The sequence below is a fragment of the Anomalospiza imberbis genome, chromosome 9 (genome assembly GCF_031753505.1).
Source record: "Anomalospiza imberbis isolate Cuckoo-Finch-1a 21T00152 chromosome 9, ASM3175350v1, whole genome shotgun sequence".
In the NCBI taxonomy this organism is placed as follows: domain Eukaryota; kingdom Metazoa; phylum Chordata; class Aves; order Passeriformes; family Viduidae; genus Anomalospiza; species Anomalospiza imberbis.
In genome coordinates, this window is record NC_089689.1 from 14,623,553 (window position 1) to 14,651,156 (window position 27,604).

The following is a 27,604-nucleotide window of genomic DNA, read 5'->3' on the forward strand; positions in this document are numbered from 1 at the left end:
GAATAGTGGATGAATGTGTAGCAAATGATCAGCACCATCCATTTTAAGACTTGCTAAGCAATATTTTACTATCATCTGACTTTGAATTACAATCAGAAACAAATGTATGTACAGTTGTGCAAAATCTGCCTCAATATTTGAACACGCTCGGCATCCTAGGTTACTGTTTAATCTCCCTAGCGAGTTTTAATTTAGAACTGGTTCAGGCACTATCAGCACAGAGCGGCTCGGGTCACGCAGAGCAGTTTGGGACACACAGCCCAAAGCCATGCTCTGGGCTCGACAGCCGCCTGCCGGCAGCGCCAGCCCCGGCAGCGCCAGCCCCGGCAGCGGCACGGACACGGCACCGCCGCCTGCTGCCCCGCTGGTCCGCCCACGGAGCGCCTGCGAGTTACACGAACGGGACACCGAGAGGGCCAACGACTGTCCTACCTTCCATGCAACTGCAGGTCGTCACTTCTCTGCCTGAAAGTATTTCATTTCTGTAGCCGGGGGTTTAATTTCACGTGTACTTCCCTTATTTTATGTCTGGGGTGGTTCCTCCTTCTTTCATGAGAAAGTTGATGTTCATCGCATAATACCACATTTAATTGATGCATGAAAAAAATTCCAAAGGATCACAATCTGTAGGGAAACTCAGAAGTTATTCAGATGTCAAAGAAAACTCTTTCCTTCCCACTATTAATCACATTAAAAGACTAGAAATCAGGATATAAATCAACAATGGGAATGAGAACAGTGTGCTGTGCACAGAATAGATATCCCACAAAGCAAATCATTATTTACCTTTCTATGTCTCCCTATCCCATTAGTAAAGATAGCTACAACTCAGTTTATCATTTTTATTTGTTCCAAGCAAGAATCTGATCAGAGACTAACTGCAGAAATTTTCAAGTAATCCCAGAGGAACAAAACCAAAAATAAAGAAATCACGTAACGATGAAAGAATTTTGGTTTTGTGACATCACACTTTTGAAGTGCTATTTAATGAAATTCAAATGCAACACTTGCTCTTTGGATTTCAAAGGCAGATCAAATCCAACAGATAGCCAATTGCATGCTAGTAAGAGACTTTTCCTCCACATCCCTTTGTCTTTGTACATTTTTCCCTTTGAGACAAGGTTACATGCAAAGGGAAGAATATACACAACTTATTAAGACTATTCTTTTCCGTCCCTTACACACTCATCTTCTAGTAGCCAAGGTAAATCCCTTTGGATTTACCACTATCTTGAGAACTCTCATGTTCAGAGCTCATCAGCTGACAAACTTCCAAAAATACAATACACAGAACATAAGGGTTCAGTTGTGTTGCTACTTTGTGTCCTTAATACCTAATCCACAAAAAGAAGTTATCATGTCATTATTTTCTATGTCTTTTTTTCACATTAAAAAATGAGGTATTTTCAGCACCAAATAAAAAATTTGACTCAATTTGAGGAATAAATTGCCCCTTTGGCTTAGAATATAAAGACCACTGAGGCAGGTTACAAAAATACATCCCAACGCAGATATGTTTGAAAACTCTTAGCATTCAGAAGCTTTATCCTGTGTCAATAAAGGAAGAAGTTTTAATTATGCTATTGTAACACAGTCAATACTAGAGATTTCATGTTAGGAAAACAGGCAATTCTCAATCCCTTTGGCACACGAGTAAACCAAAAACACAGCTAAAGCAATCAGTGCAATGTCCTCCCTCCAGGCTTGCCTGCCCCTACAGTTCCTCCCACCGGACCGTGGACCGTGTGCTTCATGCCCCAGATGCCTCACATTTGGAAGGGATGCCTGCCAGCCCATCACCTTCCCGAGGGCAAAGTCTGAGGGGTGATTTTTGCCTCAGAACATCCACTAGCGTTTTTTAAAAAGGGTACAATCATATTTAATTTTTTTTTACACATTTTGGAAAAGGTAAGTCATTAACAGAAGTGACATTGAGTTTAGACCCATTTTCACATCCTGCAGACAGGATAAATATCTCTTCCTATTCACTAAAAAACTGCCCCTTCATTTAAATTATATAATGTATCAAGATAAACTAATTTTTTGTCCATAACATTGTTTACATTTTGAGAACTATATTTTTTCAAACAAAGGCATCTCAAAAACTGTAAATTTTTTGTAGAAATGAAAAGATGATTGTTTCCAACACATACTGAAAACATTAACATGAATGATATGAAACATAATGAAAACACATTAGCACATACTGAAAACAAAAACAAGTTATTAATGATTTAAAGATAATGAGCTTAGTTGCATACAACTTGTCCAACAATCCCAGAGAACTAAATTACCACAGGTATAGAATAGGTAATCCATCAGATAATATGGAAGATATCTGTAAGTACATACTTAAGAAGCAACTGAATTTAAATTCTGATTTTTACCTGCTTGAATATTAATTATCTGTGTGTGAAAATAGCACCAGTTAGGTGTTTACATTACAGTAGAATAAAAAAAATATATTGGTCACATTACTCCTTCATACGTTTTTTCTAAGATTTTTGCAGAGTGATGTCTCCTTTATTGCAGGCTGGGATGGTGAAGACTGCCAGATTTCGCTTTACTAACACTGCCACTGCCCTGACATATTTACTTCTCTTCCATGGATTACACTGCTGCCTGAGAAAACAAATTACCTGAAACTAAAACAACATTGAATTTGATTTCTAATTCAGCTGTGGTTTTTCACTCTGAGCTGAAAGAATGAAACTTGAATACAACATTAATGAAACCAAGTCTTGGTCCGTAACCAGCAATCCCAAGCATTATGCTATTACAAATAAATGTTTTCATCTCTGACAATGACTTTTACAAGTCTGTTTGTTTTCCCAATTATTTGCTCTCTAGATGATTCACCCTACCCTGAAGATAACATCTTTTTCCTCTACATAGTGCACCACCTTTTAGTTCTGTAGCATGTGAAAGTGTTAACTTCAAAGCACAGTGTAACATTGCCCACACCTGATTAATACTTGTATCATGCTTTGAAGATGTAAAAGTTTATGATTACTGACTAGTAAGTTTTGAACTAATACCAAAACTGGACTAATTACCACTGAAATGAGTGTGGAAATCATTCAAAGATACACCATGCAATATTACTATTCCAATGTTAGTCACCTGGGTGGGGGCTGAGGGAGAAACCAATTATTTCCTTTGAAACAAGACAAAAAAAATCTCTGAAGTATTAAAAAAATTAACCACGTGAACATTCGGCCTTAAAATTAAGTGTAATCTTTACATAGTTTAATATGCCTCTTATAAATCTTCACCCCAGATATGTAAAGCATAATAGCTGTTCACATTTAAAATGCAGAAAAAACCCCAAACTGGTTGTAACAAGTATGGTCCATCCTTACCTGGACTTTTGGTTCAAGCTGTGAGACAGAAGTCTTCATGTATTCCTGCAGTTGATGCAACAAGAAATCATGGCCATGATGAATTAAAATCAAATGGCTCTTTCCCCAACATATGCAGGAACGTCATCTATTACAGATTTCCAGATTACTGAAGTTTCTGCTAGGTTCACCCACGCAGCAAAACCTATTTTTACTGGATTTATCCATGACTGATGTATGGGATTAGGTGTATCCATGTGGATTTACTGTTTAATTATTTTGTTGCAAAACCACCACTCCCCTGGTATTGGCTTCAGTTGTATTATAGCACATTACCACAGAACAGAACATTTTAACTCAATCTGTTTCTTTCCAGAAATGCATATCTCTAGCACATTTGTTGACCCACATACCCAACAACTGGAGTAAGTACTTCCAAAGCCATTAATAAATTCTTAGTTACTGATTTCTGTAGCAATGGAATCAAAACTTAAAGCACTCATTTATATCAGGAAAAAAAATTCAAATTAAGCACAAACGTATTTTGAAAAGGAACCTATTGGTCCTGATTGCCAGCAAACCTTAATGGGGCGACAGCAAGGCCCACAGACACTCCTTTCCATCACTGAGTTGCACCCATACAGCATCCCTTAGTCCCAAATGGCACATTTATTGAGTGTCCTTTTAACAACTCTGAGGGCTCAAAGAGCTAGTACTGACTGTAAGCAAAATCCATCTGAACCCTGGCCAGCATCCCACTGATGTGCTCTCACTGTAAAGCTGCAGAGTAGAATTCTTCCATGTTAGACAGGTAAATAGTATAATACCAAATGTAGATTTCACCATAGCATGCTTTATCTTTCATATTACACTTCCCCTCCTCCTCCTTCCACATTGTTTTGTGCGTGGCTTACACAAAATCACAATCCAACCCTAGGAAACTAAAATGAGGTACACATTTCAGAGTAAGGGTTTGGCTGTTTCACAATTATCATTAAGTCACTTTACTTGGCATTGTTTCAAATGCCAAGTCACCTTTACTCGGCTTTGTTTCAACTGAAAACAATCTTCCCATACAAAATGATCAACCAAGCATTATTATTCACAGTCCTCCTTTGTGCAGGTACTTTTACAAAATCTGAGGAACATAATTTATATTTGTGGCTTTCAGGGACATTTTCCATTGTGTCAGAAATTCCAAGAAATTCTATGTTTCAAAACAGCTCAATTAGCCACATGCAAATACTGAAATTCAAATACCATTTTAGGCATTTGATGTTTAGAATCCCTAAGATACTCCTTTAAAAGTACCTCAGTGTAGTAAATACAGCTATATTGGTTATCCACAATGTCATGCAGATGTGCACTTTATTAAAGTAACAGAATTGAAAAATTTAATGAGAAAGTCACTTGAGTACTCTGAAAAAGAATGTCAGAGTAATTATGGAAAACCCACAGATAATCTCATCAATTCAATATTTAAGAAACAGACACATCCTTATACATGTTTCTTGTGAGACAAAGCAACAATACAGTTCACTAACCAAACTTTATGCTCTATGTACCTGGTGTACCAAAATCACCAGGAGTACCATAAATTCAGAAATCTGTCTTCACTGAGCAGCTCCTGCATGGAAGCACAATAGCAAAGTAATACAAAATTTGTTTGTTGAAAGATCAGTGAAGATTCTCCCAGGAAGTGCCAGAGTTTGTTTTCATACTTGGGGAAGAATGGCTGAATAAGTAATTGCAAATCATGACTATCTACATGAAATTGAATTCTTACTAGCTCAGTCTCTGCCTGTAGCCTTTCACTTTATGAAAGCATTTCAGCAGCTAGTACACAATCTACAGAGCTTTTGTGCAACTTCTCAGGTGCAGAATGTCAGGTTATAAAAATACATACATACTAAATGCAATTCCCCAAAGAGAGCAGGTCATGCCCAGAAATATTGTTTGCAAGCAATAACAACCCCAGAGCACAGCAATCCAATCCAACAGCACTCTAGCTGTAAAGACTTCAGGTCACAAAAATGTCCAGTAAGCCAAAATAAAAACAGGATTTAAGTAGTCTTTTTTTTTAGTTTATAAAGGAAATGAAGAAGACAGACTGTTCATTAAATATAAAAGCAATTTTATAAAAACACATCAGAATTTTATTGCTTGAAGAATACAGCATATGAAAAAGCACAAGAATGTCCAAAAAGAAAGGTCACAAAAATTCAAACATTATACCATACATACCAGATGCAGTAAAATGTTAACCTGATTCCTGCATCAGAAAAGAAAGGTGTGAAAATATACCTAGTATTATTTAGAAAGAAAAGACTCATTTGAAATAGAAAGTGTGAAGGTGTTACAGTACAAATTAGAAAAGCCAACACTGCACATTAACATTGTATCACTAGACTAGATTTTCTACCTTTGGTACTTAAACCTTTACAGAAAACCACTTCCTCAGTCAAACCTTGCCTAACATTTTATCTGGTATCCAGGAAAGTTGGGGATTTTTTTCTTTTTTAAACTTAAACATTCAAACAAATACTCTTCTGAGTTTTCACTACATTACTGCTTTTAAAGACATGTTCACATTTATTCAATATGCAACTTAACACATCTCAAATTTAAATCAAAAGTCACTATGTGACTGAGATCAGAATACATGCCAATTGTATCTTGTTCAGATCTTTATGTAAAAATGGGCCCACCATTTGCTGTTTGCATCCTCATGTAAACAGACTGCTGCAGCCCTCCTCAAGAATTCCAACTAGAGCAACTCGCTGAGGACATCAGTTGATAAAACCATCCACACTGTTAGAGAGCTGTGGGGTCATCTACAGCAGCATGCAAGTGGCTTTTCTAGTCTGCTCAGATCAGTGTACCAGAAGATATGCCAGTATTACTTCAAGTAACACATTAAAACTCAGCAATGGACACTACTGTGCTTTATTTCAACACAAAGGACAGCTGCTCATCCATTAAATCAACAGAACTATCAGAAGGACAAGTACATCATTTCTGTTTCATGTATTGCTGCTGATCACTCTTGGGGAACAATTTATCAGAAACCTGGACTTACCTACAAACCAATTTGAGTAAAGAAAATGTTGTCTTTCAACAAGGTACCTTAGTAATCCAGTGGCAATCTAGTCTGGAGAATGTTAGCATTATGCTGATAATGACTAATCAAGGTTAAATAAATTCTCTCTGTTTTGACAAACATGCTGTTAGGGCCAGCTTTTGCCTTCTTGGTCTTAAATACTTCATCACTCCCTGTCACATCAGCAGAACAAACAATTTTGTTTCTTTAAGTTCCAGCTTTATATTTCAACAATATGAATAAACCTGGACTACAAAATACCATCAACAACAGTTAACATTAAACTGGAGTGAAGTAACAGAAGAGTTAGTTCTTCAAACCAGGCAGTCTTTGAAGTGAAATACTCAGTTAGAACTGTCAAAATAATGTCATAATAAAACCATGGGTTTAATTTTTTTCCACCCCTATACAAAAAAAAAGACTGATTTTGTACAACTCCTATTAAACATACCTTTTCCTAGCTTGATGAAAATGTATAATTTTCAAATTTTAACAAGTGTGGTATTTGAGCATATATAATATTTATTGCCATATACATCCTCATTTTAAAAAGAACTAAGAATTCAGACTCTTCTATGCTGAACTCTACTTTTTTTCACGTTAACAGATTATGTCTACTGTACCACTCCCCCAAAAAACAATTAAAAATTCTAAGTAAGATTTTATAGTTTAGTTAAAAGGGAAGAAATGCAAATGTGGATTTAGAGCTTTTTGTATAAATCTCACTATATTTTATAAACATGTTGTTTATTGTAACACTGTTTATTGATCAAATAAATGATGCACTGCTATCTAAAATTTCCATATACACCATTAAAAATCCAAAGTTGATATGATACTGAACCTTAAATCTTCAAGAGTTCAAAAAAGACAGTTTATACATGTACAGCACACAACAGCAGACACCCCTAGAATACCAACTGCCAGTCCACGATGCATACAAACTTACAGGTAAGCATTCATTTCACTGTTTTCATTGTGCAGGAAAAGTATTTCTTAGTAAGACAACTCAGCTGGTGATTTTCAGATATCATCTTCATCATCTTCATCCTGAGAAGATCCTGCCTGATTGGATGCACTGGCTGAGGCAGCAGCGAGCTGTGCCTGTTGAGCTGCTTGTTGCATCTGTAGCCATTCCTGCTGTGCCAGTTCTGCTTGCTGTTGTCTAGCCTAGAGACACGAATTTAATTGTTAAGGCCATACATAGCTCGTGAAGAATCTATAGAACAGATCTTTAAACACATTTTTATCTGCACCTGCAAATTCCTTTTTTTATATATTTTTCTTTTTTTTTTTTATTAATTGCATATGCAAAACCACATTGAGAAGTACCTTAATAATTTGTACCAGGAAGTTTAGCTATAGTCTCTCTCCCTCTGAAGACACCACTGTTTTGAAGCCTTACACTTACAAAAAAAACCAGACAGAAATTAGCGTACTTAAGGTCTGCTGTAATGACTGTGCTGAACCACTAATTAATGAAAAATTTAACTGAGGCTAAGAAAAGGAAACTTTAGACATCAGTTTCAAGGGATCTTAACATTGAATCACAGTTCAGAGATGAGGACAGCATTGCTTTGTTGATTACAAATAACAAAACTTCCAATTATGAAATCATCCAACTGAACCGCAGAGGCACACATTATCACAAAAACAAAGCAAGCCATTATCTTACTTTGCTAAGCAATCTTTGCAAAACAGAGGGAGGCATGGTCTTCTCAAATTCAGGTATGACAACTGAGGATGGCTTTGCTACAGAAAGGTACAGACTTCTACTGAAAAGTACAAAAGATTCTACCACAACATTTCAAATAGTTCAGCTGATGAATGTTCGTTTTTCTGTCCAGGGTTTTCACTTGTTTTTTGGTAACTCCTGTTGATTTCAGCAATATACTAATTGATTGTGTTAAAGTTACAACTTCAATTTCTAATTTGAGTGAACATTAAGAAAAAGTTCTCAAAATGAAAAATTTCCAGTCTATTTTACTCTTCTACTTTTACAAGTCATCACTAAGACTATTATAATTTCCTTTCTAATCCTACTGCACTCAGTGAATTTTCCTATTTTTTTCCAAATCATCAAATTTTTTTTCAGTTTTGCAAACTATAAGATGCCAAAAGATAACGTCCGGAAAACAATCAAACCCTGTTTGTCAACTCAGCGATGTTGGGGGAAAAAAAGGGGAGTGTTCCCTTATTATTACAAAGTGTCACATTTTCCACTGTTCTAGCAGTAAAAAATAAACAGAAGTAGAAATCTCTTCTCAATGAAAACTTTTCAGTATTTCAGACTTCAAGTGGTGGCACAGTTACAAGGGCTGGAACACATTTAAGATGCTGTAGAGTTCTGAAGGAAAGGCAGCAGCATCTGTCCACACAGGAAGGCACAAATATTTATGAGGCAGGAGGTAACAACAGGGCTCCCTACTGAGCCTGCGCAGTGGCGTTCACTGGACACTCAGAGAGCTGATACACGTGCACGCCCCAGGAAACAGAGGCCCAGCACTTCACTCTGGATGCATCACTTTGTCACTGCCCACCCTCACAGCCACATCTGTAATGACAACACTTCACCATGTCAGACATGGGAAGAGAGAAAAAACCCACATGCTGAAGAATTCCATTGAGTTGGATTGACCAAGAACCTCAATCATTAATCTGGTAAAATTAACTCATTTATTGCACAACTCCAGTGAGGAAGCCTCAAAAAAATCCCAAATCTATGAAGACCCTTGTCTTGCACAAAAACTTAAGACATGAATATTGGAATAAGACATTCCCCGACTTCAAATATTTACAATCATCCAAGCCAGAGGTGTCAAATATTCATAACAATAACAGGCAGGTATTTTCAAAATAGAGCAAGAAGTCAGCATTAGTGTCATACTTTAGAATATTAAAAAGATTAACACAAATAAATAAGCATGCACATGTGTAACTATTTTTAAGACTAATTACAGTACCTCCAACAGCACATTACAGCTACTATTTTTGAAAAATGAGACTGCCATCCTTGACTCTAAGCAAACATTTTCCATATTACCAAACACTATTTTTAAAAAGCATTCATACAATCTTGTCAAACTGGCATGTACTGTCTTAAATTAGAAGTTAAGGCACAGTAACAGAATTTTAAAAGAATATTCTTCAAGTTGTCAATCCTTAGACAAAGTGTGGCTTGCATAAGGAGGTTTCAACAATTTTTTTTAATTTATTTTTTTCAGTGATACTCTGGAGCTAGTACTCCCTTAATATACCTTAGTTTTGCTGCTTTTTTATTTTTTTGTATCACCCTGAGTTACTTGCACAAAACAGCAAGTAAAAAACAGCCTATTTGTAAATCTTACCCAAAATCCAGAAGCAGACATATCGGTCCTTCTAATTTAGTACAGTCAAACAAGAGTTAGGCACGTGTGACTTGATCATAACTAGTTCACTGCAATAGCTACATGGTATGCTGAAATTTTAAATGCCTTAAAACTTATCATGCAATAAAGATTAAAGTAGTTGACATGTCATGAGATGAAAAGCAACATCTCAGCAAGATAAAAGTATTGCAAAGAGGAGAGAAGGTCACAGTAATCAGACATGAACTGAATAGGCATTTTCATCAGAGTAAGCAAAGTCAGAAAACAAGACTGTGGCCTTGGTTAAGAGAAAATAGAAATACCAGATAACTTTCCAAGCTCTTAGTTTAGAGAATGGTCTTGTCATACTAAGAGAGCAGTCAAGAGAAAGATGGTGGAGAAAAAGAAATAAATAAAATCAGATTTTAGTCAAACTGGGAGATGATAAACCATCTGGGAAAGCTGGAAGGGGATAAGGCTGGGATGAAGTAGAATGTTTATTTGTGTGTGTGTGTGTATTAGTACACTATTTGCAGGCAAATGCTTTTTCCATGCCTCAATGGCCTCTTTAAAAATTTATGCATGAATTCACTCAATTATAGTCTTGCCAAGAATAAAGTTTTTTTCCAAGTATAAGAAATAACATTTATGCACTGATGGCCAGAAACAGAAAAGCTATTTTCACTTTTTTTAATGCTTCAAAACAGGTCATTTCCTAGAAACCAGCTGTTATTCTTTCACTTCATCAACTAATTCTTAATGTTTTCTCCATAATAGACTGAAAGTACTCAAGTAGCAGCAAAACTCCATGCTTTTCAAAACTAGAATATGAAATATATTCACATACAAAGTCCTGTATGTCAAATCACAGAAGTATCATCTTAGATGCCACATCAATTCTCAAGGAAGGGGATATTTCTTGAGGTGTGCACATGTTTGCATGGCCCTAGACCTGCAGCATTAATTATTCCAACCTCATCAGGACAGGTATTGCTTCACTTACTTGTGCAAATAATTCCTGTTGCTGCCTTAGTAGCTCTTCTTCCGGAATGCCGAGGTTCTCCAAGCGTGAACTGGCCTTTCTTCTCTTTAGTGCTACTGTTTTGCATTCTTGTAAGACTTCTTTTACTTCACTGATATAGGAGCCAAACCCCAAACTTTCTAGCGCTAGAAAGAAACAAAAAAGGAGAAAAGACATTGTTTACCTTTTACAAAGTTTCTAATAATAGATATTGATTTGTTTCATTAAAACAAAACAAAAAAAAAAGTAAAACATTTGGTAACTTTCCTATCATCTGGTGACAAAAACCTCTATTCTTAAAAAGATCTGACAGCTATTGTCCCTCTCTCTTCTGCTATGTCCTGTAGGAATACATGCTTTTAGGCTAAAAAAGTTACGGTTCATCAAGAACAACCAAAGAAGCTTACACTTGCAGAGGATTCACGGCTTTCAGATACACTTTGCTAGAGACAGGCATTATTCTCCAAAAGACCTCTTTTCCCATCTTTTCTATATCAGAATCAACAAAATTGATACAGCTAAGAAGTCCTTCCTAACTGAATTTCTATCTGAATTTTCTCTCAGAGATTCTTGCGGGTTTTGCAAGTCTTCAGTAGAAGGTAAATTAGCAACCTACAAAAGAGAAGAAGTGATGCATGTAAAGTGATCACAGATCCTTCAAAAAGGCAGAAATAAATAATATTATGTTGGGTTGCTGAATTTTAACTTTTGTCTTTTAGTATCTAAACTCCTATATATAAAATGGATAGTTCACACATATAAAGCTATATAAAGTTATGTATAAGCTCTTTATTGTTTTATTTCTCAACAGAACCCTTTCTACTTATGTCCACATTAAAATGTATTCAGAAGCTAAAATCTTGCACTTTTATCTGTCCAAAGAAATTGGTAAAGCAGCTATATCCTGCAACAACAGATTTTTAAAGAATGCAAAGGTAGCAGAAAGGATTATAAAAACCCAGGTAGCACATGTGACAAAAGGCAGTTTCCTCATGCACCATTTACCATGACATGCCTCCACATACACCCAAAGTGAACCTATTACAGAATAAACTGGAAACATTACATAAACACCAATTATACTAGAAACAAGTATCAGTTTAATAAAAAACATGGTTAATGTCCAGCATTTACACAATTCAGAGTTTACAAGAGTTGTTTTAACCTTTATCTTAATTTCAAACTTTTGTGACAAGCTATTTAAGAAATAGCACTAAACTGCACAACAGCAATCAACAACTTGTTATAAACAAGATCTTACAGTAACTGGGACAATAGTCTAACACTAGTTTTGTAAGCAACATTTTCCTAGCCATAACTACAGCAGCACATCATGGTCCCATAATCTAAACAATAACTCAAAGGCATTCTGTAAGTTTTCAGCTTTCAACTTGTACTAAGGGACAACTCACACACTGTCTTCCTCAACAGTGCTGTGGGTGCCTCCCTGCAGTCTTACAGCACTACCTTCCCTGTAACAGAGAACACCTGGCAAAGAAATTCACATAATACTTATTTCTTTTAAAAAAATGAAGTTAAAAGACAAAGTGATTTAGAGACAAAAGACAAATTCAAATTACTTCAAGACAAAATCAAATTACTTCAGAGACAGTATGCCAGTTCAGACTCAGCCCACACACAGACACTGAAACCATCTCTTCCAGTCAGCCCACAGTTTCTAAGAGAATTACCAAAAATTTCAGAAACTTGTTTCATCCAGCCTCAGCAGAGAGGAGGCAAATCCATGTCTCATAGTCCAGAACTGATTATCTTAATACTCTACAGATATTTAAGAACTAATTCAATTTTAAAATGTAAACAGTATATACAATAAATTTCTTTAAGTCATACTTTTTTAGCCAAACTGAAGAAATCTACAAGTCTAACATCACTAAGACAAACCATCATGGCAAAACCCTGTCAAAAGACCAGGGTTGGCAATCAGCATCAGATTGCTGGGTCTGAAGTTAACTGCAAGATGTGTTTTTACAGAAATTTTACGTGGTCCTTAAAAGAAAATAAATTAATGGAAAGAACTTACAATTTTGAATTGAATATAGCACAGACACACACAACAATAAAATTCAAACCCCCCATGTGATACAACCAAGACAGATTTTTACAATTATTCAATATAACAAAGCTATGAAGAACCATAAATTATTTAGGCATCATAAATCTACTGCATCAAAATTCTGCTGCCCGTGAAACATCTTACAAAGTTTACCATCTTCTTGAAGCACATCAAGGCTTAGAGAACACATATGAATGGAAGGAATATGAATCCCTTTATACAAGCATGGTGCTAAAATGTGGGACAAGTGATTACTACTCTATCAGAGCTGCTATTTCATCAAAACTCAAAGCCTTTCTATTTTTTGAGTCTTAAACATACCATCCTACCCAGTTGACTGAAAATCTAGTATCTTCCTGAGGCTAGAATTATCCCACCAAATGTAAACAGCTGAATTATACAGCATTTGGGATAACACAACTCATATTTACAAACATCAGATCACAATTATCCTTTCCCCAGTTTCCTCCTCCTCCTAATGACTGCATGAAGGTGGAGGTCTCTGAGTAATCAGTGACACATAGTTAGTACTAATTTTATTTTATAAAATCAAGTCATTACTGTCTGAGACTTTTAAATTTTTATGCTCCTTTCAAAGAAAAAAAGAACTTCCAAAATAAAATCCCAAACATGAACAGTTGTGGGACTCTAATATACACACTGTCAGTATCCTAACAGTCCATGAAAAGAAGAGACAAGATTTTACATCAATCCACAGCCTACCTTACTGCACAACAATTCCATGTAGACCACGTAATCAAAGTAGCCAACTTCATAAAAAAGGTGATTTTACAAATCACCATTTTCAGAATTCAATGAAAATTTCATTTCTCAAAAAAAGCCTGCTTTGTCACAAGCCATATAACACTGAAATGATTCTATTTTCTGTTCCAGGATGGAAGAACATTCATTTGCTTACCAGAGCTGCAGATTCACAGCTGGGTTCCTGATGGTGGAATTCAACAATAAACTTGGAGATCTCCACTTACAACTATTACATAGTCTTGATGCTTTTAGGTACTCTCCAAGAAAGCTGTCTTGCATTGTGTTACCAGTAGTGAGTGCTGGCATCATCTGAGGACATCTATCAGATCAGATCTCTAATGGGATGCAAGAATCCTCTGCTTTCCCTTCCCTATGCTGTTGATAGCACTGTGCCAGTGCTACCACCCAATAATACACAGCAAGGACCTCATCTATCTGAAGTATAACCCAAGGGTGGAGAGAGGTCTTGCTCAGCACATGGCCACACAATCACTTTAACAGTACAGCAAAGGAAGGGGTGTCTCAAGCACCACTGTGCCAAACACCTAAGCACAGGGACCAAGTGCAGTTTCACCTCAGCTCCAACACGGTCCAATGGAGGAGTGTCACCAACTACAGAGTGCCTCTTCCCCTTCTTCTGGCCCAGCAAAACACCCTTCCTGCTTCTTGTTCCCAAACTAGTAACTTGTTTACAGCCCCAATCAGCCAGCAAACTCACCTGAGAGGAAACCCTGCTCTGCCCTAAATTCTCAAAAGCCACAGGGTCAGTTGTATCTGCAATTGCCAGATCCAGCTCTCGGAGAGTACAAAAAGACTCCTCTTGGCAGCACCTTTGCTTGGGCTGGACCAGGTGTGATGTGATGGCCATTAGCCTCATTTGACTTCTAAGCATTCAGAAGGAAAAAAGATACATGGGTGACCACAACAAACAGATTTCAACTGCCTCATTTGTTAGCATCATCGTCATGAAGCTGCTGCATTAAGAGGCATTCAAAATAGCAAGTATCTAGAATGTATGAAGATGGATGAAAATGCTGAAATACTCTACCTATACACACAATCATTGTTTCCAAAATTGGCAACCAAAACCCTCAAACCTCACAGGATTATCTGCCAGCTGACCAGCATCTGTAAGGAGCTAATAGCAATTACAGCTTCCTTAAACATAAGCACAGCAGAATATCCATTCCATCTCTAGAACATTACAAAAATGGATACATTGCAATATTTTACTATAAAGTATAGATTTAATTTGAAAATAACTTTTTCTAACTCTAAGATGTGATAACACAAGGACATAGAACCCAGCACAATACTTGGCATGAGACCATCTGCTGATGTTATGCACACCCACTTTAGTTTCAATTTTTTTTCCAAAAAACCCGCACTAAGCCTAGGACAGCAATAGGTGAAATCTTTTCTATGGACCACCACTACTGGGTACAAAATACTTTCAGACATAAACCCTTTACTACCCTCAGTCTTAAAGATCACATCTATTCCCGTGTTAAGAACTAACCTCAAATGTTCTTTGTGGTGACTTGAAAAAACTATCCGTGTATTAAAGAGCATCACACCTAAAGTATGCTTCCATGTGCAAGCACAGGGTTTACTTTACATCCTAGGCTTCTGTGATGGAGCTACTTTGCTGAACTTGCAAGCTTACATGCATTTCATTTAACATTAAAGCTCGTACATGCTACTTATTTTCTTTTGCAGTTCATGACCCAGTCAAGTACTTGAACCTCTTCTGATGAGCAAGCGAATAAATTTCAAGCAAACCAATTTTTTTTTTGCTTCAAACAGCAAATATTGCTTAAAAATCTTATCACGACAAGATTTTTTAAACTAACTCCATACCATCACAGCCCCGAAAATAGATGTACTACAAATGCTGCTGTTAATACCTCTACTAAGCAGCCGAGTAAAGTACTCTTTCACTACTGCTGCTATAAATTTGTTTGCAGCAAACACCGGCATCAACAACCTCGGCTTAAGAAGCAAAGCAAATGACTTCTGACAAAAAACGATGCCTAATGCAGACTTCAGGATGAGGCAAGAAAACTCCTTATTTGCGAAAGAATTTAAAGAAAAACAAACGGGACAGAGAGAAAACTTGCCTTTTATTCAAGCAAGCAGAAGTGCAAGTCAACAGCACAGAAAATACAAGGGCATAGGTCACGTTTAAATGCTTTCTGCAACAGATACGAAGATCCAACATTAAACAATGAGACTGTACGGACAGCCCTAAAGAAATACACTCTTTAGAGATTCCAGACAAGAACACCATGGAATAAAGCCTGGGCCCCACATAATCAATCTCCAACTAAAAAGACATTTACTACATTCAGGTTCCTAAAACACAGTGCATATCCATTCGAAAAAGCAGACCTCGTTTCACAGGTACAAGGAAGAGATTTGGTGACTTTGCCCACAGCATCACAGGCTTCTCTGAAGCACAAACCTGGAGCTGGTCCTGAGCACACGCAGCAGCCGCTCTAACCACACAAAGACAACCTCTCTCGCAGTGCGTCTGGCAAGCCAGACAACACACGCTTCTCCTCCACACCCTTACGAGACCCTGCCTTTGTGTTCTACGCAGCTACAAGCAACCAGAGAGGAAAAAGCGGCAGCGGGACAGGAGCGGCTCACAGGTACCCGACCCGGCAGCGGCACAGCGCCCGCGGAAGCTCACCTTGTATGACGTGTTCCGGGGAGATAGTTTTCTTCTCCGATTTGTTGCAGATCTCGTTGGCCTCGGAGGAGATGAGGTGGATGAACTCAGTGCAGCAGTTGACCACCAGCTCCCGGGCGTCGTTCGCCACGCGGACGTTGGGCAGCGTCTCTTTGATCATCTTGTTGATGGCAGCCCTGGGGATGGTGAGGTCGTCGTCGTTGCCGGACGACGAGGCCATCCTGGCTGCGCTCGGCTCACGGGCTGCGCTCAGCGCCCGCGCGAGGCTCCAGGGCGCGGGGACCCGGCGGGGGCGGGCGGGGCCGCGGAGGGCGACGTCGCCGAGGGGCGGGGGACGGCGGGGGCCGGGCCGGGGGTCGCTGCCGGGCCGGGGGGTCGCGGGGCCGGGAAGCGCTGCTCGGGCTCAGGGCTCCCTCGGCCGCGGCGCCTGCCACTGCCGCCTCCGCCACATCCTTCGGCCGCCGGCGCCGCTGCCTTAAGACCAGTCTGAGGGGAGGCGAGCGGCGGAACGCCCCGCGCGCGGCTCCGCTCGGCTCGGCTGGCCCCGGCCGTGCGGCGGCCGCGAGGCGGAAACGCTCCGACTCCGGCTCAACCTGCGAGGGACGGCGCTTCCGCCGGAAGCCGGAGCAGCTTCCGCCGCCGGGAGCGCCGGAAAGGCCGCGGTGCCACGTGCGGGTGGCGGCGGCGGCGAGGGGTCCTTCAGCCGCCCCCCTCCGCCAGGAGCCGCGCTCGGGCCCCACCCGGCTGCCCCCGCCTTTCCCCTCGGTTCCGGCAGTAGCAGGGGACCTGACAGCCCCGCCAAGCTTGTACCCGAGGCAGGACAGGCTTGGTGCTTCATCCGCAGTTAATTCACGACTTGCAAGGGTTGTACTGGGCAGCCATCTATTACAGTGTATTTTCTGCTTTCACTCACTCCATAACCAGTAGTGTGAGGGTTGTACGAGACAGAATTAGCCAGACCACGATCGTGTTTGTGAAAGGCTCGTTAACCCACGGTCCTGGTCTTGCCTTGCTGTGTGCTGCAAAGGAAAAAACTGCCCGGAAACGCAGCCCAGCCCGAGCTGCAGGCCAGAGACAGCCACAGCTGAGCGACACTGAGGGGCTGCTGGCAGGCCCAGCCCTTCTGTGGATGTCTCTGTCCAGTACCCTGTGCTGACCCTCAGCAGGTGGCGAGGGGATCTCGGGCTGCAGAGGGGCGATTTGCCAGGCTCCCTTCAGCCCCAGCGGCACTCTGCTGCCATTTAATTCCTGCTTTCTCCTTTCAGCCTCGCTGCTGTTCCACCTCTCTGCCATCCACACGTATTGCTGGGCTCCAGGCACCCGGTGTTTTGCAGGGGGTGTGAGTTAGGAACTACCTGGCACCTCCAGCAGTGCACAGCGGCTGCTGCGGATGCTCCTGTCCCCTCAGTCCCCCGCCTGCTGGCCCAGGGAGGTCCCTGCATGCCCCTGCACCCTAGGCCCCCCAAAGGGGGTCACAACTGCAGAGCGAGCCCTGCCCTAGCCACAGTGTTTGGTGCCGCAGGAGCTCTGAGCTCCTTGGGGGAGAGGCAGGGCGAGGCAGGGCAGGGCGGGGCCGCTGCAAGTCGCAGCACGGAATTAGACTTTGGCTGTTTGGGAGTATTGAAGGAAAGAGAACGACAGCTCCTGCATGGCGAGGGAGCTCCAGCTGGGCTCTGTGGGTGAGACAGGGACAGCTGCTGGGATGCGCTGGGAGGCTGCAGCCTGGAGGCCCGAGGGCCGCTCGGCCTTTGCCTCAGCGCGGGCAGCAGCCGGCGGGCCGGAGGCCAGGGAACAGCAACGCCAGGCGCAGCTCAGGGAACAGCGACGGCACTGCGGCCGGGCTCCCCGCTTGGCCTCAAACCACTTGGAGCACTAGGCTGAGAAAAAGCAAGGGAAAAGCCCTGCTCTGCATGACAGGATTTTGGTTTAATACATCCTTACTAGGATAGCTTGGAACGAGAACGAGGGAGTTCTGTATCAGACACGGAAGGTACTGAAGGCATTTAGTGGATTGAGATTACTTACTACTGACAATACTTTGTTTTCAAAAAGTAGTACCCAGACAGTAAGAAGATATTTTATTTTAAGATGCTTTAAAAAACCATTTTATTGCTCACTAAGTGCAATATGCTAGTAACCATTGCATATAAAGGAAGCATTCAGAATATTATAATAAATATATATTAATAATAAATATTCTACTAGTCACATTTTAAGATTGATGAGACTTTCTTTTATGTTGCTGATAAATAGATCTGACTTCTGGAAATAAGAATGCTAGTGTAGTTGAGCAATTACTATACTGATTCTATCCTAGTAAGTAAAAACATATTTTTATGATATTAAGAATCTAAATCGTTTGCATATTGTACACTTCTCAGTGTGTGTATATTATATTCAAGTAAGTGAAGGAGGTCAGGTTAATATTGAATATACAAATACCAGTCAGTGTTCATGTTCCTAAGAAAAGATCTCTGGAAAAAGCAAACACTAAACAGAATAAAACTATAGTTAGAGGATTTTAATTGCAAGGTTCTGCAAACAGTAACATTCAAGAGATACACACTGAAATTAATATCTTAGCTACGCTCAAATATCTTGCATGCCTTTTCTTAATTACAGAGCAAAGGCATTTGAATAACAACATACTGTGTCATCAGTAGCTACAAGAAGTAATTCCACTTTGTACTATATAATCTCATACTTATTGTGAAGGTTTTCCCAGGTCAAAGCTCTTTCTGCTTCTCCATCGTAGCAATTTGATGAAGTTGAGACTTGCACTGAAGATTTTATCATGCTGAAAAACCATTTTGTAGAATATGTCAATGGGTAGATCTCCATTTGGATCTGCATACTTCAGAGTTGTCATTGGAGTATACAAGGTGTTGGTCTGATGGCGAAAAGGTGGATTTTCTGCAAGAATTATCTTTACTGTATGCTGTAGAGAAGGAGAAACAGAATTTTAAAAGAACCTTTACCAAGACAGTAAAGTAAAACCCCAATTTTCATTGGAAAAGTAGAAGAATAAAGTGCTAGAATTATGTAAAACCCTGTATATAATTTTATTAGAACATCATTAGAAATTCTTCTTGAAATATTCAAAGGCCATAAGAAATATTTCTTATTTATTCTTCTATTTCTGTTTCTCTATACCACGGTGATAGCACCTGACAATTTAGTATCCGGAGTAGTCTTCCAAATGATTGTGGGCTTATATGCCCACAGTAGGCAGATCCTCTCTTTTGCAGTTCACTGGTAAAGGGTCAGGACGGTGCCTTTTGCAACAAGGTCTGGGAATTGTCAGTTGACACTGAAGCTATTCCTTACCGGCAAACACATGAAATCATCAGCCCCTCCCACAGCTTGCCTAAACCTGTCTTCCTGCAGGAAGCTCCAAGCACCAGAAACATCCACGTTTCTTTTATTGTGCCATGGTGGCCTGGGGTGGCTGTGTGAACTTCCCTTAGTGGAGGGATTATGAGTAAGATGGAAAGGACAGAGCTTAACCAGTGTTGGGAACCCTGGGTGGATGTATGGTAACAATGCAGAACATTCAGACTTCACCAGAGGATGTAAAGGGCATCTAATATCTCAGTGGTATTTAAATTACAATTTATAGTTATCTTCAATACTGCAAAATGAACATTCTTTTAGTATTTTGTAGACTTTTGTTTAAAGACTCTGAAAATTCTTTTGAATTTTTAAAAAAACCTTTTTAATTGTGTACATTACATTTAATTAATCTGAATGCTTCTATCAGAAAAAACCCACCAACCAACCACTGCATTCATAAATTACAAAGAAAAAAAAAAACAACAAAATGAAGATTAATTTTTTATGAGTTACCTCTGCAACATCTTCAGCACTTTGTCCCAGGCTCTGGAAAATTTGTTTGTAATTTTTAAGGTAAATGTTAGTAAACATTTCAGCTGTTTCTTCATCTGCAGCTGAAAGATCCATTTTCATTCCATCTTCAAACACTTTTCTTTCAAACTCTGTAACCACTGGGCCTGGTTCAATCAAACTTAACCTGTTCAAAAAAAAAAAAAGGTTAACTGGTTGTTGACTGTCCTCCAAGGAAAATACACCCCTCAATCCTTCTCCAAAAAGAACATTGAAGAGTTGCACTAGCAAACAGTATGTAACAGTACTTTCTGTAAAGGCAATCCATAGTGCATTACTGGTGTCCTGCTCCTCCTACCCATCCACATACAGTGGTAGAAAGCTGCATAGTTTAATTTTCAGAGAAGTGCAGTAACTTAATTCATGACATAAGTGAGTACAGTTGTTACCTGCTGTCTCACAGCTGTGGAATCTAAAGGTGATTTATTCACAAGGACTTACCAGATCGTAAGAAAAATAATTAATGGATGGTAACAAAATTCATTACTTTCTGGACCAAATCCTGTGTAGGTTTCTTTGTTTCTCATGATAATACTAGAAGTAGCTGAAAGAGATGGGGGAATTGCCCAAGCATGGATTTTCTTTGTCAAGCTGTTAGTGTTACATAATTTAAGATCCCACCACTATATAATAATAAAATACAATACAGAGATTTTTACTGTGAGTGGACAGATTCTGGCTGCTGCCAAATCTAAAGGTTTTTATTTTGCCCAGTTTATTATAGCAAATCACTGAAATACAGTTACTGGTCAGGTTTTCCCTGGTTCTTTTCTCAGGCAGAAATAACACCCAGCCACTGTGTTTATCAAAACACTCTTTGGGATTGGGCCTCTTACTGGACTTGAGTTCTTCAGGGGATGTTCTAAAGGCTCTTCTTCAGAACTAAATCAAGCTATTGACCTTCACAGCAGAATTCCACCTACTGCTGGAATGAAAGCACTTTCTCTTGCATCACTCTTCCCATTAGACCTTGAATTTGTCTTACTATACTCCCTTTTATAACCTGCTTTTTGCTGTATCTTATACTCTTGAAATCTCATTATGAATAGTGGTATATCCTGTGTATTATTACATTTATTTTAAGTCCCTCCAAACTTTGCAGAGCAATACACATAATCACGCTTCTGTCTCTGCAATTCCACAACAGGAGCTTTTTCCACAAGGCCTAAATGCTTAGACACACAGAGATGCAATGGACATTAACCAGTTATTGGAGTTTGCACAAAGAATAGTAGCAGAATTCCATGAGTGTGAATATACATGTGACAAATCAAACCCAAAGTCCCACAGATGATGAACGGGACTGGTCTCCAAAATACTGTGTAAAATGTTAGGAATAGTACCCCACACTTCTCGCTTTCCTCCCACCTCCCTTCATTACAGGTATCTCACCCTGTAACATTCTGATGGATTTGCACTAGCTCAGTCTCTCTGATGAGCCTCTGAACTTTTTCATCTGTGAATTGCCTAAGGCCATTATCCTTTCCAAGGAGAAAGATCACAGGTCAAAGTTATAATTTTATTCCTGTGATATTGTAGGTAAGAATCTGTTTTCAGAAGCATTGCCTGAACTGTATTGTGTCCAAAGCTAAATAGCCTTTAACTGTTGAAGAGAACATGTTTATTCGAACATCTAGATCTTTTTATTTGCTGCCATGATGTGAAGGGTGTGGGCATTTCTATGCCTTTTGTGATGCACAGTTTTCAAGGGCTCCTCAGTCTGTTTAGCAGCAAGCTTTAAAGACTTTTTCCTACCTCTGAATATATTTTAAATTATCTAAAATGCAATTGACACAAGTGATCAATACCATTCACACTGGTGGATCAATGCCATTTACACCAGCAGATCAATACTTACTGCAGTTTGAACTTGAGTGCTTGTATAGCTAAACTTTCGCAGAATCCTTCCACAGCAAACTTAGATGCAGCGTAAACATCATTAAATAAGATGCCTGATGGTATAAACAAAACACCCTGAGAATGTGATTTTATCCAACATACTAATAGTTTGATTTTAAAAACTCACGTGTTTTCCCGAAATTTCTACAGTCATGCTGGCAAAACATTAGAAAAATCCTTGTGTACACTGAATCTAAATACTAATTTTTGCATATGTTCTCAAAATTGCTTAGTCTAGCAAAGATGCTTGACTAATGCTTTTCCTCCCCCTAGCTGATGCTGTGGTCTCCTTGGATGATATTATTTTGTAGTCTAAGATATGAAAGTGTCTGTAAATATAATACCATCTGCATTATTTATCAGCAAGACTTTAACAGGCTCTAGATGAACACAGAGGTTGAGCATAATGCAGGAGATACAATTATGCAAGAGATCCAGCTTGCATCTGAGTGATTTAGAAAAAGCACTACATCAATCCATTGAGGTGGAGGGTAAGTGTTGTATTAAAACCCCAATTCTTGGAGTTTGATGGAGGACCCTTGCTCACCAGAATAATCCAGATAAGATCAATGTCACAGCTGTAATGAATTAAAAAAAAAAAAAGCTAGACAGGATGGGACACAAGAGTAGGAATATCATTATCTGTCACTAAAATTCGACTCTTGAGTGTTGTGAGATGAGAAAATTTACAAAAACTTTACAGTTGTCCACGATTGGATTTCATTCTATTACTACTGTGCAGAGCATAGCAAGCATGTTTGTCTGTTCCCATAATTTTTTCCAAGAGGAAAGAGAAAAGTAATGCTAAGCCCTATTTTGCAGATAATAAAAATACAACAATAAATTTTATAAAAAATATACAATTTAAGTTAAAACTCTAAAAAAATTTGCCCTGCAGGTTTTGTTATTAAAATGCTGTGAGTGTAGCTGTGTAGTAACAAACTACCTGGATGCATAAAACCCACCAGGTGCTTTTTATAGCTGGAACTTCAGCATTACAAAGCACAAGAGTCAGATGTGCCAGCTCCTACGTTTTTGTTCTAAAAGGAGGAAAGCTTTGGATTTTGAACACTGAACCCTTAGTTCAAGTAAACAGGAAAACCAACTTTACCTTGTATTCCCATAACACTGCTTATTATAACTATATGCCCACTCTTTCTCCTCTTCATGTCAGGCAAGATCTCCTTCAGGAGTCGAACCAGGCCGAAGAAGTTGGTGTCCATCACAGTTTTCATTTCCTCAATGGTCTGACATTCAATAGGTCCAATGAGCCCCATTCCAGCATTGCTCACTGCACAAAATGGGAGACAACAGCAAGTAAAAACATCCATAAACATAAACTTGTAATCGTTACTGGAAAGCATTTGAAAGGAATGTGAGGATTAAGGGTTAAATGATCCTAAATAATCCTTAAAGAAAGGATTAAAAGATGTTAGTCACTAGAGCTTTCCAAATACATTTGACATTTCTATATGTCTTTATTTTTAATTCTGCTTTTAATCAAATTTAAATTATCTGCTATTTTTCATTTTTACTAATTTATTTCTGATTAGTCCTTTTTTAAAAAATATAAAGGAATTACAGGAAAATGAGTCTAGAATTACTTGTATTTTTTTTATAGTTTAGTATTAGAATCAGAAGTTACAGTCAATCACCATAGAAATTAATAGAAATCTTAAAAAAAGGATAGACCAAGCCATATTTTGGTCTGTTTTTTGTTTTATTAACATTCATGTACCTTCAAGAGGAAATAACCCCCCAACAAAATAAACAAAATACACAATTACATTGATTTTTATTTGCCTCCTGGATATTTGTAAGTGGGGAATGATGATAGGACTGGCATTCTGCTCTAGAAGTAGTACATCAAATTAGAGTATAATAAATTTTGCAGAAATAATTGTTAAGCACTGCTTTAATAATTAATCAGAAAAAAGGCAAGTCCATAATTTTCTAGTAGGTAAGATTTAATAGCTGATGGTGTAAGCATTTCCACTAAGATACTAATATTTATTTTTAGCAAAGCAATATGAAAACACTTGTTGCTGAATGATTTGTAAAGTACAATTTCAATTCTCAATACAAAATGGAAATATCCCTATTTTTTTGCATTTGTTCTTTTACTTGCTAATTCCCAACACTATTGCTTTCTTAGTACAGACAGGTGTTACCTTCATTGTAAAAAGGACTATGCTTCATCAATAGGGTGCAAAGTCTTGCTCATGAAGGCGCCAGTTTAGGCAAAATTCCTCACATTTACTAAAAATTGTATGGTTTTATCCAAGGCACCTCCCTGTGATCAAGTTTCACCTTTGTAAACAGGGAAAACAAGCTTCCCTACTTCATGGAAGCAGGGTGAGATTTAATCCACTTATGTCTGCATGAAGTCTTAAGAATCTTGAACTAAATATACTATGTCACTATTTTTACTTTGATAATTTAAAAAATACACTAACAGAACTTCTCCAGGGTATTTGAGACAATGTTTTATAGAAATCTGGTATCTGTTGATAGCACACACATCCTGTACTTGCCCAGGACATCAATCCTTCTGTCAGGGATACTATTCACACACGTTTTAATAGACTGTTCATCACAGACATCCAGTTGTTTAATCTCGAGGGTTTTGCCCAGCCTGTGACCAGCAGCTTCCTCCAGTGGCTCTTTCTTGGCCAGGTTCCGCATTGTGGCGAACACTGCAACACACCAGAAATAAAATCTTTACTGTGGCACTCGTACAAAGAGGTATTAAAGAACAATACTTTTACATCCAGATCTTAATATAGTAATGAGATAAAAACTAAAAGGATTCTATTTTCAACATATATTGTCACTAATTTTCCAGTCTGGTTCTGAAATCCTCGAGAAATTCAAAAGAAGAATTAAATGGCTATGTATAATGAAGAACATGGAGTGTATAAAGGATAATACTGTCACTAAAAGACTAAAAAATGGTTATCAGATTATGCCACTAAATTGTTTTTAGGTACCCAAAACCTAATTCTGGATTCCAGATTTCCTTTTTTTTTTTTTTTTTTCAATCACCACAATATTTAGCAGGACAACCATCATATTATTAAAAAGTGAAGACATAATTCCTTAGGTTGAAAAAATGTCTGTTTTTGTAAGCTACTTCTCAAAATTGAAATTAGTTATTATTGTAGCCCAATTGCTCAGAAAGGTCTAGATCTGCATCCAGTCAGTTAGTAGTAAAATACTGTAAGTATGAGAGACTGAATTGCCACAGATTGCTGCGTTCACCTTGCCATCCATTTTCAATCATAGCAAATTCCCTGCTTTGCAGCAATAAGACAAAGCCCAGCCCTTTTCCCTACACAGGCTTGGAATAATGAAATGTGCCTTAAGGAAAAAATTGCAAATTTTGAAACTGTTTACCTAAGTTCATTGCTTTGGTCTTCAAATGGGCATGGGCCTGTATACGTACAGATTTTAGTAGCCAGAAGCAAAGCTAACCACAGCTGTGAATGTATACCCAGAGCAGCATAATACTACAGATATTTTCAGCTATTAGTTTTTTACTACTGTCCTTTTTCATTGCATGTGTGTGTACACTGTTCAGTTCCAACAGTTGTTCCATTTCAATAAAATTACAGAAATATCAACTGCTTACAGAAATCAGTATATTTTCACTGTATTTTCTTGACAGTAGAAGAGGAAAACGAACCAAAAATGAGTCACCAAACTGAATACAACCACCTGTAAAATCACAGAGAAAAAACCAGCACCATCTCAAATAGTATGTTTTTGTAAAGATAAAGAACAGATAGATTGTTACCTTTAAATCTTTTCTGTTCATCTTTTGCCATTTTTACAGCTAATGCCAGTCCAATTCCTGAGGAGCAACCTGTAATGAGGACATTTCTTCTTGCCATTCTCTTCACTGAGTGGTTCAATTCTTCAGAGGAGCAACAACATAAATGTAACCACAGCATAATGTGACTGGCCTTTAATACTATCTCCGCCTTCCCTGAATCAACAAATCTGAAAATGCACACTTGGGCGTTGCATGATTAAGGGATAAGCTTCAAGTAAACAAAATAGAAGCAGATGCTCCTACATGTGCTTATAATCTGCATTATCAAAACTGATTAATACAGAATTTGATTAATCTATAAACTGAGGCACTTGCAAACTACATGGATTGTTTTTAATAGAATAACCAGCTTACACAGTACTGGCAGGAAAAGCCTTTCCACAATTACAACTGGTCTGTAGTGCTAAGTCCTCCACTCACATCTATGGAAAGTAAACTGCACTCAGAGTGGGATCCCTCTGCTAAAGCTCTTCAAAATTCCTACACCTCTACAGCACCCTCCTGGTTCTTTTACAACAGACTGAGGAACAGATTTCTTCCCTGATGCCTTACTATTGTAAGAGTCTTAATAGACATTACAGAAAAAAAACCCAAATTGCAAAATGGGATGTGGATTCTGAAAGAGACAAATTGTTGGAAAGACTCCTCACTTTTCCTTTTGGCAGTGCTCCCAACCAAGAACAGAGAAAGTTAGCAAGCATGCTGCAGTGGAGAGCTGACAGAAAATGCTGAACAGACCAGCTTCATTACATTGTTGCTAAGACTGAAATCTCTTTCAACACTTCTGATTCTGCAATTGACATATCAGAAATTTAAAAAAAAAATAAGAACTAGCCTGATGTCTAGGTTTTGGAGAAAATATTTTACATATAAACTGTGGATTAAAGAGAGGGGCATTTGGGCTGGCACTTCAGTGCAATTCATGTTTAACATACTGTAACTGTAGGTTTACTACATTCAGGAAGAAAATCAGTCCCTTGTTTCTGTCCTGAGTGACAGGAAAAAGAAAGACCTTAATAAGCAATTAGCCTTATGAACAGCATTCAGCTAATTGCAATGCCATTATACACAGTGAAATCTTTTTCAAGACTCAACAACCCCATGTAAATGCAACACACTTCAGAAGAATGAATTCAGTGTTCCAGGATTTGCATAGATGTAAATTGGTTAGTAACTCAAGAAAAGTAGGACACTACAGAAATATTTAACTGAAATTATGTTTTTAAAAAGTCCATCCTTTCCAAAAGAAATAAACTGGCTTGAACAGTGTAAGTGGAATCCTTAGCTTCTCAGGCATGCAACAAAATAGCAAAACATCTAAAGATAAAATACAATTATGATTCTTCTTATTTATCAGGTTTGACCCACAGTTTAAGCAGATAAGTTAGTATACAGACAAAATTTCAGTGCAAATGCTATTTAGCTGATTCAGAGATTAGGCAAATTGCTTTTGCTGTTCATGCACATTTATATTTAGTGCATGTAGGAGGAGCAAATGAGGCTTTATACAGTGTTAGTTAGTGGAATTCCATTAGTGTTGTGATGCAGCTGTAATTAAGGATTGGTTATATTTTCCACTTGAAATCCTAGTTTGAAGGGCTTATGTATTCCACTGCTTTAAAAA

General features: G+C 38.6%; 2 protein-coding genes and 1 long non-coding RNA gene across 4 annotated transcripts; 1 reads left to right on the plus strand and 2 right to left on the minus strand.

Annotated features, from left to right (window-relative positions):
- Positions 1 to 5,474: 5,474 nt before the first annotated feature.
- Positions 5,475 to 16,923, minus strand: DR1 (down-regulator of transcription 1). Its single transcript, XM_068199811.1, has 3 exons — positions 16,344 to 16,923; positions 10,792 to 10,955; positions 5,475 to 7,611 (listed from the first exon to the last, which is right to left on the minus strand). Exons 1-3 carry the CDS (start codon positions 16,561 to 16,563, stop codon positions 7,465 to 7,467), a joined length of 531 nt encoding a protein of 176 aa, XP_068055912.1. The 5' UTR covers positions 16,564 to 16,923; the 3' UTR covers positions 5,475 to 7,464.
- A 1,926-nt stretch (positions 16,924 to 18,849) lies between these two features.
- LOC137479380 (retinol dehydrogenase 8-like) lies at positions 18,850 to 26,098 on the minus strand. 2 transcript variants are annotated; one of them, XM_068199815.1, is made up of 6 exons: positions 25,942 to 26,098; positions 24,680 to 24,841; positions 23,257 to 23,436; positions 22,105 to 22,198; positions 20,190 to 20,373; positions 18,850 to 19,281 (listed from the first exon to the last, which is right to left on the minus strand). In XM_068199815.1, the coding sequence occupies exons 1-6, from the start codon at positions 26,096 to 26,098 to the stop codon at positions 19,048 to 19,050; spliced, it is 1,011 nt and encodes a 336-aa protein (XP_068055916.1). In that variant the 3' UTR covers positions 18,850 to 19,047. The 2 variants fall into 2 exon arrangements, with proteins under 2 accessions (XP_068055916.1, XP_068055917.1); XM_068199816.1 differs by having other exon boundaries at positions 25,777 to 25,986.
- Positions 24,859 to 27,592, plus strand: LOC137479381 (uncharacterized). The gene is made up of 2 exons (XR_011002202.1): positions 24,859 to 25,902; positions 25,981 to 27,592. It is a non-coding gene; the product is annotated as an uncharacterized lncRNA (long non-coding RNA).
- Positions 27,593 to 27,604: the final 12 nt, after the last annotated feature.

Bases quoted from the DNA above. Each gene is read 5' to 3' on its own strand.
- DR1 (XM_068199811.1), bottom strand. From the start codon at position 16,563: ATGGCCTCGTCGTCCGGCAACGACGACGACCTCACCATCCCCAGGGCT. The intron at 10,956-16,343 runs GTGAGCTTCCGC...GTTTCTTTCTAG, and splicing joins CCCGGAACACGTCATACAAG to CGCTAGAAAGTTTGGGGTTT. The intron at 7,612-10,791 runs GTAAGTGAAGCA...TCGTGTCTCTAG, and splicing joins AACAGGAATTATTTGCACAA to GCTAGACAACAGCAAGCAGA.
- LOC137479380 (XM_068199815.1), bottom strand. From the start codon at position 26,098: ATGCTGTGGTTACATTTATGTTGTTGCTCCTCTGAAGAATTGAACCAC. The intron at 24,842-25,941 runs GTAACAATCTAT...GGTGTGTTGCAG, and splicing joins TGAACAGAAAAGATTTAAAG to TGTTCGCCACAATGCGGAAC. The intron at 19,282-20,189 runs GTAACTCATAAA...CCTTCTCTACAG, and splicing joins GTGCTGAAGATGTTGCAGAG to CATACAGTAAAGATAATTCT.